This window comes from Arvicanthis niloticus, chromosome 11, assembly GCF_011762505.2.
Source record: "Arvicanthis niloticus isolate mArvNil1 chromosome 11, mArvNil1.pat.X, whole genome shotgun sequence".
Classification (NCBI taxonomy): Eukaryota; Metazoa; Chordata; class Mammalia; order Rodentia; family Muridae; genus Arvicanthis; species Arvicanthis niloticus.
The window spans coordinates 75,420,421-75,435,769 of NC_047668.1; the positions used below are offsets into that span (position 1 = coordinate 75,420,421).

The 15,349-nt window shown below is 35.3% G+C and overlaps 1 protein-coding gene across 37 annotated transcripts in view; it reads left to right on the plus strand.

Moving 5' to 3' along the window:
* Nucleotides 1–15,349, plus strand: part of Nrxn1 (neurexin 1) — a 1,065,384-nt gene that overhangs the window by 83,939 nt on the left and 966,096 nt on the right. For 22 of the 37 annotated variants that reach the window (XM_076942416.1, XM_076942418.1, XM_076942435.1 and 19 more), the window contains one exon: nt 13,575–13,592. The exons of 13 other annotated variants lie outside the window; for them this stretch is intronic. In XM_076942416.1, the coding sequence (XP_076798531.1) occupies nt 13,575–13,592 (18 nt within the window). The remainder of the gene's footprint in view (nt 1–13,574; nt 13,593–15,349) is intronic. 2 more of the 37 variants (XM_076942417.1, XM_076942452.1) reach the window with 1 other exon arrangement.

Genomic DNA, 15,349 nt, shown 5'->3' on the forward strand with positions numbered 1-15,349 from the left:
TGTAAAGGAACTTTGTGATTAACCATAATTTTGACTCAGTTACTGTTTAAATGTTTTTCTTATAGTTTGGAAGATTTATTTCCCACAGATATATTCATATATGTTCAGGGTCTATATGACTAATTAATGAGGTGTTGAACATCAGTAATATAGAGAGATGAACACAGGACTGGAGATGAGAGAACCTGACTCATTGTGCTAAAATGTTTATAAAATAACAAATAAAGCACATTATATGTACCTTTGGATCTTAGTTGTTTCTTTCTCCTCGTGTGATAATTATTATGTCACATTATTTATCAAGTGAGATGACACAAGATGAGGTATGCCTTGAATTAGTGATGAGTATTTTCTGCATCACCACCTTTATCACCAGCCTTTCCTAATCAGTAACAACCCAGGGAGAAATGTAGGTGGACATATCCCTCTGATGTCTATTAAGTTTCTTAATAGCTTGAATGAAACAGATACTAGAATCTTGCTTGTTCTTATCCCTCCAAAATATTTACTTTCTCAATGCTGTGACATGTCAACACAGTTCCTCATGTTGTGGTGACCCTCAGCCATAAAATTATTTTTGTTGCTGCTTCATAACTATAATTTTCTAATGTTATAAATTGTATTGTAAATACCTGTAGTTTTTGATGTTCTTAGGTGACCCCTGTGAGAGGTTCCTTTGAACCCCAAAGAGGTTGCAACCCCAAGGCTGAGAACTGCTGATCTAAGAACATCATTTAGTATGATACATGATGATAAAGAAAGTTTGCTTGGAAAAAAACCTCACCACTACCCCAGAGTTACTTTTATAGAAGAAATTAAAATAGCAATTAATAAGTCATTAAGTTACATATATATGAAGCATATACATATGTGTCTATACACATGACTACTCATATATATGCATGTGAGTACTTTTCTACTTCCAACATAAATTTTCAGATTGCAGGTTCAAGAACCTTTGCTCTCATATTATTTATATGTTGTAATCCTTTTGCTCTACATTATACTTATATTTTCAAACATTCTTAAAATTTTCAATATTCTATTTTCAATTAATAGAGCTATTTAATTATTGCATTTGTCTTTTTATTAGTAAGTCCAAAACTATACACACACATACACACACACACAAACACACACACACAGAGAAACACACACACACAATATGTAAAGGTTCTTGAACATACAATTTGTATAAGAAACCATTAATTATAATATTATCATATCATGACCAATATAATTAAATGAGTTTTACCTCAACATACAATGCCTTATGATTTACTATTGTTAAGTAAGTGTGATGAACTACAATGTATATGGAATACATTAAACGTTTACCAAATGGACCAAGTAGTAAATATTAATTTTTTAAAAGTACATGGACTCTTTAAATCCACATGGCTTCAAGTGTCCTTACATACCCAAGGCCATAAACATTTTTTTATTTCCATTCTGATATTTCTTTCTCTATTATTTCTGGGTAACAATGGAAATTTGATGTCATTAACTTATAAAAAGGGCATGTTTTGATTACTAGTGATGAACATTTATTAAAAATAATTCTGTTAAGTCCTGACTTGGCAAATGTAACTAAACCTTTAATTCTCATTCTCATTCTCTCTCTCTGTCTCTGTCTCTCTCTCTCTCTCTCTCTCTCTCTCTCTCTCTCTCTCTCTCTCTCTCTCTCTCTCTCTCTCTCTGTCTCTCTGTCTCTCTCTCTCTTTCTCTCTCTCTTTCTCCCTCTCTCCTCTCTCTGTGTGTATGTATGCATGGTGTATGTGTGTGTTGTGTATCTAGGATACGTATGGTGTGTGAGGGTACACTTGCCTATTCCTCTTATTGTGGAAACCAGAAGTTTATGTTGATTGTTTACTCTATCACTCTGTCTCTGCTCTCTACTTCCTTTTGGACACAGAGTCTCACACCAAACATGGAGCCCACCAACTGATAAAGCTGGCTGACCTGCAGGTCTTGGGATCTGCATGATTCCACAGCTTACACGATGCCAGGCTTTTACAGGGTTGTTAGGAATCTGAACTCAGTTCCTCATACATGTGTAACAAGCCCTTTACTGACCAAGCCTATTTTATTCACTCTTATGTGACGCTATTTAGCCCATCCTTTTATCTCTTGACTACTTTTCCCACTTTGCCTCCTTTGCCATCCCCCAAGTCATATTTTCACTTTCAATATTATATGTTCATACAATGAGCCTCAGATGCATTGATTTCCACAGAACAGTCCCTTTGCAGGCTCAGTCTCTTTCAGAGTGGTGGGAACTCAGGACTCACCCTGACTTCTTACCTTGAAGAAGTAAGAAGTCTATGCTGCTGCATAGACATGCAGATGCTTCTGATGATGTTTAGTTATCTATAATGCAATACTGAACAAGAGGCCTGTTTAATTAGAAGGTAGTTCTTTGAATTATTATTCTACAAAAAAATTCTTTATAAGAGAATGGTATGCAGTGTACATTTTACCTGCTCTACAAATGATCATAGACTGAAATTTAAAGGCAATAATATGGGATGACACCAGGTGGAATCCTGAAGGAGATGGGCAGTAAGAATGGGTAATTGAATACCACGTGGCTAAACTTAATTGTTTAAGAAATAAGACACATTGCATTCAAGGTGTAATGCTGTGATGCTTAAAGAAAAGGACACCTGATAGTGACTGTTCAGGGTTGAATTAGTGAAAAGCATTTAAAACGATGCAATATGATTTTTATTGAGTTATTTCAATTTTTTATTATTTCAAAATTAAAATTAAAATACTACATAGTTTTCTATTTTGCACAAATACACTAACCACACCCAATCTGAATTGATATTTTATTTTTTAATATGATTAAGGCTCTAAGTCATATCCCTAAATTAACAGAAATAACAAAGAATTTATACAACTTGCCATCTTAGATATTATCAAAGATCTTTTATGGGCCTTTTAACTTGCATCAGTATTCCAGTAGAATTTTCTGAGTTGGCAGAAATACAATCTGTTTTGTTCACTTGTCCACCAGTGATCATACATGGTTTCCAATCGTGTACAATGTGGCTGCAGCACCCAAGGAGGTCAATTACTGGTGTTATTTAATTCTAACTGAAATGTTATTGTTGACACATCTTTGCTGAATTTTTGTTAAATCATGTTAGGGCAATGCTACTCTTGCCATTATAGTATCACACAGTTATAATCTGAGCATTTGGAAGAATGAATCAGGACAATGAAGAGGATTTTATTTCCATCCTTAGCTACAAATGTGTAAAAAGACCAGGTTTCAAAGAACCAAGGAATGAGCATAATTCAACTGAAGAAAACTTGACTTAATCTCTATTTCTATTTTTACAAACATTAACAATAGAATCATATATAGAGAGTCATCTATTTCTTATTTATTGTTTGTAATAAATAGAATAACTATTTTCTGTGGGTTTAAAGAAAAAGATGTGTTACTAGTGATAATGTAAATGTATTTATTATGGCTCTCTTAATCTATTATGTTAGCTTTTGTAACAAAAAAATGAAATAAAAAAGCAAAATGCACGTTTTCTCGTGTACTGCAGGACAGTTAGATGTGTATCTGCGGACCTACAGGTCAGTGTAATGACTGATAATAGTATACCAATGTTTGTAAGCATGTTTTTGTTGTTCTTGCTTTTTGTTTAGTTTTGTTTGTTTTTGTTTTTTTAAGGTTGGTGTTTAAAACTACTTTTGAAGCTGGGAAGTAGGAAGAAATATTTTTAATTGAAGTCATTATTATATAACTGTCTTGTCAAACATTTTAAAAAATGTATAGTGATTTGTATAGTAAACATGTAATAGTTTAAATTTTAAGCCTCAAAATTGTGTCCAATGTATGCACTTTATTTTTCTGACAATCATAGTCCCGTTTATATAATGTTAAGAAATAAGCATGTATGAGTGTTCTATTGTGTTACTCACAGAATGAATAAAATTACTGTGAGCTATTGAGTAAACACATTAAGAAGTCGTATATGATCACAAATGAATTCCTCATTTGTACTCATGCATGTTGCTTAAAGGGAGCCTAACATTTTAGCAAAATATTAAATGAGGAAGTTAGATCAATAAGTCAACAGACAAAAACTCCATTGCTCAATCCTATGGTATTCTCCTACACACAGCCTAGCACTCAAGTCAATTAATTACTAAAGTTAGTTCTCAACTACATGTATGACTTCTCCAGTGCTGGAAAACTGGCTATATTCTGAACCAGCTATTTTCCTTTAATTTGTTTTGTAAAACAATAAAACAAAAACTTGAAATCTGATGAATGTATTTAGTTTTTATTGCTTTCTCATTGCTGATTCATATATTGAAAATGTAGCATTCCTGCCTAGCTTCTAAGAAATTTACTATAAAGAAAAGTATAAAGAGCTATTTTATCAGATGCATTTCTCACTAAATTGAAAGAACAAGTAGGCTTCAGCAGGTAAATCTATACTGGATGAGATCAGTGATCAAATATTTGCTGTTGAATGAATATATCTTTTATTATAATATTTTTATTTATTCATTATTATTAATATTATTACTACTATATTTTTCTACAGTCCACTCCTTAGCCCCTTCCTGGTCTGACCTCTGACTCTTCCTCATCCCATTTCCCCTCCCCCATTTACAAGAGGATGTTCCCACCCACACCCACCCCACCAAGCCTCCCCACTCCTCGTAAGGTTAGGTGTATCTTCTCTCACTGAGGCCAGACAAGGCAGTTCTCTGTTGTATATGTGTAGGGGGGCCTCATAACAGCTGATGTCTGCTGTCTGGTTGCTGGCTCACTGTCTGAGACATCTCTAGGGTCCAGGTTAGTTGAGACTGCTGGTCTCCCAGTGAAGTTGCCCTCCTCCTTAGCTTCTTCCATCTTTCCCCGAATTCAACCTAGGGGTCTCAGCTTCTGGCCATTGGTTGAGTTGAAATATATGCCTTTGTCTCAATCAGCTGCTTGCTGGGCCTGTTAGAGGACAGACATGCTAGGCTGCTGTCTGTGAGCACACCAGAGCATCAGTAATAATGTCAGGCCTTGGATCCTTCCCTTGAGATGGATCCCAATTTGGGCCTGTCACTGAAACTTCTTTTCCTCAGTCTCTTCTTCATTTTTGTTCCTGCAGTTCTTTCATATAGGAACAAATCTGGGTCAGAGTATTTGTCTGTGGGATGGCAACCCCATCCCTCCACTTGATGCTTTGTTTTTCTATTGAAGGTGAACTCTACCAGTTCCATCTCTCTACAGTGGGGCATTTCATCTACAATCCCTCCCCTTGATTCTTGAGAGTCCCTTACCTCCCAGATCTCTGGCACATACTAGAAGGTACTCCCTCTCCTATCTCCTGAGGTTGCCTGTTTTCATTCTTTCTGCTGCCCTTCAAGGCTTCAGTCCTGTTCCCTCAATACCTGATCATGTTCCCCTTTTGCCCTCTGCCTACCCTGTCCCACTCAAGGCCCCTTCTCCATCTGCACCCTGGGATTGCTTTCTTCTCCCTCTCAAGTGGGACTGAGGCATCCTTACTTGGGCCATTCAACTTGTTAACCCCCCCCCCCCCCGAGTTCTGTGGACTGTATCCTAAGTATTCTGTACTTTTTTGGCTAATATCCACTTATTAGTGAGTACATACCATGCATGTACTTTCAGGTCTGAGTAACCTCACTCAGGATGATATTTTCTAGTTCCATGCATTTGCCTGAAAAACTCAAGGTGTCCTTGTTCTTAATAGCTGAGTAGTATTCCATTGTGTAAATAAACCATATTTTCTGTATTCATTCTTCTGTTTGTGGGACATCTGTGATATTTCTAGCTTCTAGCTATTACAAATAAGGCCACTATGAACATAGTGGAACACATGCCCCTGTTGAATGGTGGGGAATCTTTTGGGTATATGCCCAAGAGTGGTATAGCCGGGTCTTCAGGTAGATCTATTTTCAATTTTGAGGAACCTCTAGATGATTTTCATAGTGGTTGTATCAGTTTGCAATCCCATCAGCAATGGAGGAGTGTTCCTCTTTCTCCACATCCTTGCTAACATGTGTTGTCACCTGAAGTTTTGATCTTAGCCATTCTGATTGGTATAAAATAGAATCTTAGGGTCATTTTGATTTTCATTTCCCTAATCACTAAGAACTTTGAACATTTCTTTAAGTGCTTCTCAGCCATTTGAGATTTCTCTGTTGTGAATTCTCTGTATAGTTTTATATCCCATTTTTGATTGGGTTGTTTGGTTTTTTGGAGGTTAGCTTCTTCAGTTCTTTATATATTTTGGATGGTAGCCTTCTATAGAATATGGTGTTGGTAAAGTTTTTTTCCCAATCTATGGGCTGCTTATTTGTCCTATTGACTTACAAAAGCTTTTCAGTTTTATGAGATCCCATTTTTCAATTCTTGATCTTAGAGCTTGAGACAATGTAGTTCTGTTTAGGAAATTTTCCCCTATGCCAATGGGTTTGAGACTCTTTCCCACTTTTTCTTATATTAGATTTAGTGTATCTGGTTTTATGTTGAGGTCCTTGATCCACTTGAACTTGTGCTTTGTGCAAGGTGACAAATATGGATCTAATTTCATTTTTCTACATACAGAGTACCAGTTAAGCCAGCACCATTTGCCAGGCTACTAGTCCCAGCAAAATTCTCAATCAACATAGATGGATCTTCCCAAACAAAAGCAAACTTAACACTATATATCTACCAATCTAACCCTATAGAGTATTCTAGAAGAAAAATTCAACACAAGGAGGGTACCTATACCAAAGAACAAACAAGATATTAATCTTCTCACAACAAAGCCAAAAGGAGAGAATCACATACACATAACGTCACCTACAACAACAAACAGGAACTAACAATCATCTGTCTTTAATATGTCTCAATACCCAAGGACTCAATTCCACAATAAAAGACATAAACTAACAGACTGTATATGCAAACAGAATCCAGCATTTTGCTGCATACAAAACAAAACAAAACAAAACAAAACAAAAACACCTCAATTACAAAGACAGACACTACCTCAGAGAAAAAGACTGTAAAAGTCTTCCTAACAAATGGTATCAAGAAACAAGCTAGAGTTGCCATCCTAATATCCAATAAAATAGACTTTCAACAAAAAGGTATTACAGTGTTTTTCAAAGGAAGCAGATTATTTGGGACTATAAAAGAAATGATAGGTTTCCTTTAAGTTTTAAAGACAGTAAAATATTTAAAGACTATTCTGCCCTTCATTTTAAGTAATTTTAAATAATCTACACTGAAAAGATCATTAAACATTTGTTGATTTATTAGCAATATTTTAGTCTGAGATGAGAATTTCTGGGAAATTTTAAATCTGATCTAATTAACTTAATAAGAAAAAACTAAATTTAGATGTGTTTTAGTGTTTTCTTCAAAATTTTAACATTAACCATAAATGCTAGTACTTGTAAATATCTTGAATTTTACACACAAAGCAACATGAACAAGGAAAACTTCTAAGCAGTTTAAAAAACTCTTTTATTATTCAGTGTGTTTTCTTTTTAAAATATTTAATAAATATGTACAATTGTTACTGAATTTAAAATAACAACTTGAAACATATCTTATCTCAAAATAAATTCTGGTTTCCTATACATATAAAATATCTAATTGGTAAGTCAATAATATTATATAAGCAGCTTTATTTTATGTAATATAGGTAAATTTAATTTGTTAAACACTAAATTTAGATTTCTTTCTATAATATGGTTTAGTTATTTTTATGCAAGCTTCTATACATTTCATTACAAAATTGTCTTTCTTTTTCTTGAAAAAAATTGACAGGTTTTGGACTGTTCTAATAACCCACATCTAGACAAGTAGTCACAAGTATTTTAAAGTTTCTGTTGTAGGGATTTATGAACAACAACAAAACCCTGTTCATCTCAGAAATGGTCAATGTTTCCTTTAGAAAAGGATCAGCCTCCTTTAGTGGAATTTGGTGACATAGAAATGTGTCAACAATGCAAAGATTAGGGTCGATTGTATAGCATTCTCTGTTACAGACACACAGGCCAGAAGACTGCTATTGATCTGTGTGTAGATAAAGTACACTGAGCACTGGCATCCCAGGTGTACTCAGAACCATGAGCAGACACATTCAAAATTATCTCCCACTCTGGTCCCACAGCTTTTGTTTAGGCTTTCTACATATTCTTATTTCAGACTCTCAGAAGGGCAGACCTTGCTCATCTGATGTAGCTTTCTTTGGACCGTTGTGAGCATGGTGGCACAGCTCAGGCAGGGAAGCTCTTGGCAAACACTACTCAATGTTGTCTCCTCATCCCATATATAAGACACTTATTACTCAATAAATAATCATAACATGGTTGAATGGCTTGACCACAGGCATTGCAGGCTGTGGTCATAACCATTTCATGCAATATCTCAATCCTAAATTCAACTCCTGAGATGAATGTCCAAATATTAAGCTGGAAATCACTCTCTACTAAAAACTGAAAAAAAAAAAATTCAAAACTACTTGTGATGGCCTCTTCTGTGAAGAAATCAGCTTATAAGAGTTGTTAAATATGGTTTTTAGTAGTTTGAGCAATCCTTGAGAAGTTCCCACAACCATTTCAATACCATCAGTATCAGAACAGGCTAAGTGCTCCCCTGTGGCTTCTGCTGACCTTGTCCTCTCCATCTCATTACTCTGTATGAGACACAACTCTGAGACAGAACATTTTGAATTGAATACCCAGGTCTCTTTAATTTCTAAAAACTTAGAATGCTGCGCAGTGGTGGCACATGCCTTTAATCCCAGCACTTGGGAGGCAGAGGCAGGCGGATTTCTGAGTTCGAGACTAGCCTGGTCTACAGAGTGAGTTCCAGGACAGCCAGGGCTACACAGAGAAACCCTGTCTCGAAAAACCAAAAAAAAAAAAAAATCTTTAAAAACTTAGAAATGCTAGACTCATCTCTCTCTAGCTGTACTTGATCTAGATGTAGCTTTCCTTTTACTCCTGGGCAGTGAAGGAGTTGGCTGCACTCGTGGCTCAGGATCAGGAGTCAGAACAGGCTGGTGAGAAACCTTGGCATCTTATTTGTGTGATTTTGGAACAGGAGCTGAGGCCACCTATAAAAAAAAAAAAAAAGCTTTGTAATTTGCCCAATTCTTACCCAGAGCTGTTTCTTTCCTTTTGTAAGTATCCCTAATGGATGTTTATGCTTCATTTTCTGTTTGAACCTCCTCTTGCTCTGGCTAGTGTTTCTCTTCCTCTGGCTGAACACTGCATAAATCCATGGTCTCCATGATTCCCTCCATTTCTTAGTCCTCGAAACATCCTCAGACTATTAAGGTTTTCTAAAGACTTTCATTGCCAACACTAAAGAAAAACAAAAGCAAATCTCCATCCTGTGCCACCATGGGAACCAGACCCTTTCACCCTGGTATTCAGTCCCTGCAGCAAGGGACTTAAGTCTTAAGAAGCAATGTGCAGAGCTAGAAAGTGAGGGGATAGATGTTCCAGATTCATTGAATGGACCAGGGAGTAGAAGTGTAGCTTTGTTCCTGTTGGTTGCTATCCGCAGCCCCAGGATTGCATCTGTGTGACAAGTTACCTTATTCTCGCCAGTTTATGTGGAAGAAAAAGGGAGTTAAGAACAATGATGGGAGCCAAACACAGGCAACTGAAAGAAAAGGAAGGGAACCTAAATGCGGAAGAAAATATTCCTGATTGGCTCCTGATAGCTTTGCTGGCCAAATCTGAAGGTCGATAGCTGTACACAAACAGACCACTGCTGTACATTTAGATGAGGATGCTCATAGTATTGAACACATTGATTGATTATGCCATAAAGTGTTATTTGTGGCATTTTATTCCAAACTCTGTTTTCTCTGCAAGATTCAGTTTCTGATTTTTTGGGGGGTGTGGGGGAGGGTTGGGGAGCATACTGAAACAAGTACATTCATTTTCTTATTTTTCTTTTTCTACATGTATAGACTTAGTATTAACGGCAGAAACTGTAAATAGAAATTTTTTTAGGCCAAAAGTCTGAGCTCCCACAGCCTGAATAGTTTCAGCTTCAGCACCTTAATCAACAGGCCAATTACAGGCTGTAATGATAAAAACAAAGGAAAGAGAAAACTATGAGAGCAACTAGTGCCCTCAGGTTCATTTTAGCAATGCCAACTTGAATTTTAAGTTCACCAGAAGACAAGTGATATGCATAATCAAGCAATCGTTGTCACCTTATGGTTCTATTAAGGTTCATGATAGCCTCAGCTCATCTTTCAGGGTGTTTCCATAAACTGCTAGCTATTACTATCACCTGTGGAGAGCCTCTGATTCCTGCACAATGACAACTTTAGTCTCACCTTCATATAGAATTGCCATATTTGGGTATGTTGGAAAGAAGAGGAGGGGTGTCAGTTCAGGATAGGGAGTGGGATCTCTGGCTATTCTTGGAATTCAGGGTGATTAGGTTTAAGACAGTGACTTATCTGTGTGACTTCAGCCTTGAAGAAGGATGACATGTATTAAGTAGGCAGACTCAAGTAGGAATGTGACCTGGCCCAAATGAATACTGAGATGCCAGATGCTCATCTTCCCCTTAGTTCCTTGTGGACCCAACTCCAATCTCAAAACCAACGTGAAGGCAGCTCAGGACTTGAAAGCAGAGTGAAGCAGCTTCTCTGTGCTATTGTCACAGGCTCTTTGTCTGTCCATGCATTCTTACAAGCTAGGAGCAAAAGAACCAAATTTCAATCATTACACTTCAGTAGTAACTTAAACAGATACGGGACAGTATTGTGCTGGTTCCCCTCATGCCAGCACATGGATACCATTTCTAGCATGAAATATCTGATTCTCATTTGTGTGAGAGAAGCATATTTTAAAGGAATGAAAAGGAAAATTTTTACAGGTTTCAATTTCTGACTTTTATACAGCTAGGGAGTACAAAAGCAAGATTTTCATAAATGACAAAGTAATAACAGTAGAGTTGATTACTGCAAGACTTGCCCATGCTCTAGTATGATTAGATCTGCAAAACTAAGGATCCAGAGTTTTTACATGTGAGAGATTTGTCCTCATTTGACAAGGCTTACAGGTAAGGCCAAGTGGGTCACTTTTTATTTCCCATTAAATAATAAGTCAACTGCTATCCCTATACATTACAACATGCCAAACTTCAGTTCCTCCCTGTTTCTGCTCAAAACCCTGATAGCATTTGTTTGCATAAGAGTATACACATGCTCACTGTATTTGGAAAGAAAAAACAACATTTTCTTCTAATTTGGCATAAACTGTTTCATGTAAGAACAGGCAAGAGGGCTAGAAAAAAAATGCCTTGGGATGGATTGGCAAGTTACAGTTGCAGCCGCATTACGAAATAATGTACAGGCTAGCCTCAGATCAATTCATCATAGTCAGCAAATGCACACCAGAGTGTAGTGCAAAATGGAAGGGGTGAGACAGTCAGTATTTTGCTTTCTTTCTCCTTTCTTATTTTTGTTTTGTTTGTTTAGTGTGTGTGTATATGTGTGTGTGTTTTAGTGTTATTAATCCTGAAAACTACAGAAACTTAAGGCAAGTCTTATTGAAACCATCTTTCTTCTGTATGTTTTTTCTTTTTTTTGACATGAAGTCAATATATCTCCTTATATTTTGATCTAATACCTTAGCTCTTTGGAAAATTCAAATAATCTGAGATAGATTTGCTTAACATACACAGATCAGAATTGGTTGCACATTGGGCGCGACTTGAATTTTCATACCAGAGGCCCCTCGGTTAGGCATATTCTCTGTCTGAGTAAGAATGGAGAAAATCTGTATGTAAGGACATGATCCACATAACTACCTATGAGCCTTTTCCTTTCCTAACAGTAAAAGAGCTTGTGTGCCGCTTGTGGATGGAGCCAACGACCTTAACCTAAGTCACTACTGTGCTCTTCTTTTCCCTACAGTAGTTCAGTTATATCACAGGAATCAATTCTCCTCAGAATTTAAGGATTTCTTTTACTTTATGAAGTAATTGAGTAATAATTCTAAAATGACTTAAGAAATAAATTTACAGAGACACTAGTATAAACATCCTAAACATTATAGTTATTTGTATATTTCCTGTATATAGCAGTAAAATAACATTTAAATATTTGTGCTTATGTCACATCAGAAATCCTATTGATAAGTAATAAATTTAGTCTTTTTATATAGTAAATTGAAAACAGAAACATTTACAAAACAAATGTTTGAATTTTTTAAATAAATGTTTTACTCAAAATAAACTTTAGAAAACTAAGAATTGCCATAATATATAGTGTCCCCACTAATCAGCTAATGGGTGTATCTGAATACTAAAATGAACTTAGACACTTGTCTATTTCAGGTTCTATGTATATAATTCAAATGGAAACATTTACTGGAAAAGTATCACTTAAACTTATCCTCAGATTAGTATGTGCATCTTGCTCTGTTTTCTAAACTAGTTTTGTTCAAATGACCCATGTATAATATCCAGTTAATTTATCAGATATAAAGATGAGACTAGAAGTTCAGTAACTATAACTTAAGTACTAAGATGTTTCGATAGCCATTAAAAGCTGGATTTTGCACTGGGTTCCTGAGACTGCCATCCCTTCCACTTTAGTCCTATCTGGCAAGTCCTATGTGTCGAACTGTTTTTCATTGCTGAAGAAGTATTAATCAGTTTAAACTGTGTACATTTAAATGGGTTACATATTAAATATATTTAAATTTGTATTGTGTTTACATATACATGTACACATATAAAAATATATTTTAAAATATAAAGTATATGAATACCAAATAGGTATGTGCAAATGCAAAAGAACCTCATTAAACATTAGCTGTAACAACATTCCCCGAAATGTTCTACAAAAAGCTACAGCGTGACAGTCACAGTGAGCCTGGTTGATGCACTTCTGCAATGGACACTATCACCATATTTTCAACATTATCTTAATAAATTATAGCATATTGTCTATATCATAAAATTTGACCTTCTAACAAATAAACCAAATAATTGTAGACAGCAGTTGCTTAAATCCATTGTGTTATTCTAGGGAATATATTAGATATATTCAGAAGCAAAGAACAATGCAGAAGACATTTGACAGAATAGAGTAACTTCCGGTGAAAATTCACAGCTGTTCTCAATGTTTTGTTTTGCTTCTTTTCTTTTTTCTTTTTTCTAGACAGAGCCAGATCAATATATAGAAATAAAGCCTTTTAGGACTACTGAAAAATAAAAAGCTTTTTAAAATTGCCTGAAAAGACTGCCAGAAACTTGATGTCACAATACAACTTGCCTTACATGGAGCACTGAAAGACTCATTAACAAACAGCCCTTTGTTCAGGACCTGACTGCTATTGCGATTTTGCCTCACATCTGTAAATGCCACCAATGGGAGGGAATCTGCTCCCCTGTGGTTTTGTTTTACCCTTTGAATGACAGTGATGGAGTACTTTGCATGATGTGTTTGGTGCCTTGCATGAGGAAGACATGCAAAGGCAAGGTCCAGTCTGCATGCTGCTTAATGAATGTTTTTCCTTTTCTCTCCTTCCTTGTCATGTGCTTTCAGAAGACAACAATGTGGAAGGTGGGTGCTTTCTACCTTATTTTCCAACTCTCGTTTACTTTTTGTTTCTCAGTATTAATAGAGTTCATCTTGAATATAGACGGTAAGTTGGCCTTTCTGAACATCCTTTGGTTTCTAGTTATGTATCACTTTGCATATAGAACACATATGTACTCTCAACCCCACTAGTCTCAGGGTAAAAACTCCTTCAATCTTATTTCCAGTGTCTAATACATTTCACAAGTCCATATAATACATAGAATACTTAATGCGATATTCTGTATGGAAAAAAAAAAAACACAGAGCTACTTCTTTTATTTACTTTTTTTTAAAAAAAAAAGTGGTTTTTTTTTTTTTTTTTTTTTTTTTTTGCAGTTTCCAACACAGTGCATGATCCTATCTCCATTCTTTTATTTTTTTATTTTCTTCCTTTCTTCTTTGTTTCTTTGCTTTCTTTCCTTTTTTTCCACTTGGTAGAGAAAAGTGGTTTCCTTTCTGTTGGAAATATTTACAATTCTGTCATTTAAACCTCCTTCATTTTTTAAAAATGATTTGAATTATAAAAAACATAAAGACTGAGAATACACAAAAAGCATATATTTAGACTGAAATACAAGTCATTACCAGTGGAAATGAAAGCTCACAGCCCTACCATAATATAATGGGTAAGTAAATTTGTAACATTAAGTATGTGTTAAAACTATAATTACTGATTGAAATTTTCTTAGAAAATTTCAGTCATGGAATTTTAAGAAAGTTATATACATTTTTTTACCATTGGTTCCTACAAACATTTTTAACATTTTATTTTTAAAGAACTTGAATGAAATAGCCACAATGCTACCAACAAAATCTTGGAAAGATAAACACACAAAAAGTATTGGTTACTGCAGAATAATAGTCAAAACAAAATTTTTCATCATTCCATGCACATTTTTGAGAATGATCTTGCTGTATAGCTCAGCCTGTTGAGCAGACTGTCCCCAATCTCACAGACATCTGTCTCCCTTTACTTCTGAGTGCAACCACCCCTGGCTATCTCATGTTCTATAATCGTGGCATTAACAGTTGCAGGTAATGTGTGAACAGCCATATGTCAGGACAAGGCATTTAATATAATTTAATTTACTTGGCTGCTATAGTTTGAAATGCTGCTATAGTTTGAAGTTTATATGTCATTCCATATAAACAACTGCATTTCTACAGTTGAAGGATTTCCTGCAAAAGGGCTATAGTGAAAGTGACAGATTAGTACAATTAAGGTGACCAAGAGGTCATTTCTTTTGGAAAAGAAGACTTCATTGTAATATAACATTGATCAGTAGCCTGGTTGGTCAGCAAATTTGCCATTCTTTCATGGACAATAATTATTACTGAACTGTTCTGATTTAGACAAAATAGACAAAAACTTCAGAAGAAACCATGTAATCTTTCCCCCAAATGTTGATTTTTATACATCACTTTTGAATATTTTGTTCCATATTTTTAATTGTGTTGAACATACACTTGTGCTCATTAATTAAATTTGAAATTTGTAAAAATGTCTTTTGTATTTTGAAACCATTTTGTAAAATGTTCCTTCTTTTTTCCCCTCTCTTTGAACCTTTAAGAGGCTTTAAAATCAATTTAATCAGTATGAATACTTCTTTGTAAACACAGACTAGCTTGGGGCAAAGCATTGATAAGATACTTGGAATATAAGCCCCTAAACTATGGTAATAAAATCAATAAATCATAGTTTGCAATATGACTTTAAGGATGAAGCCAAGCTCTCTTTA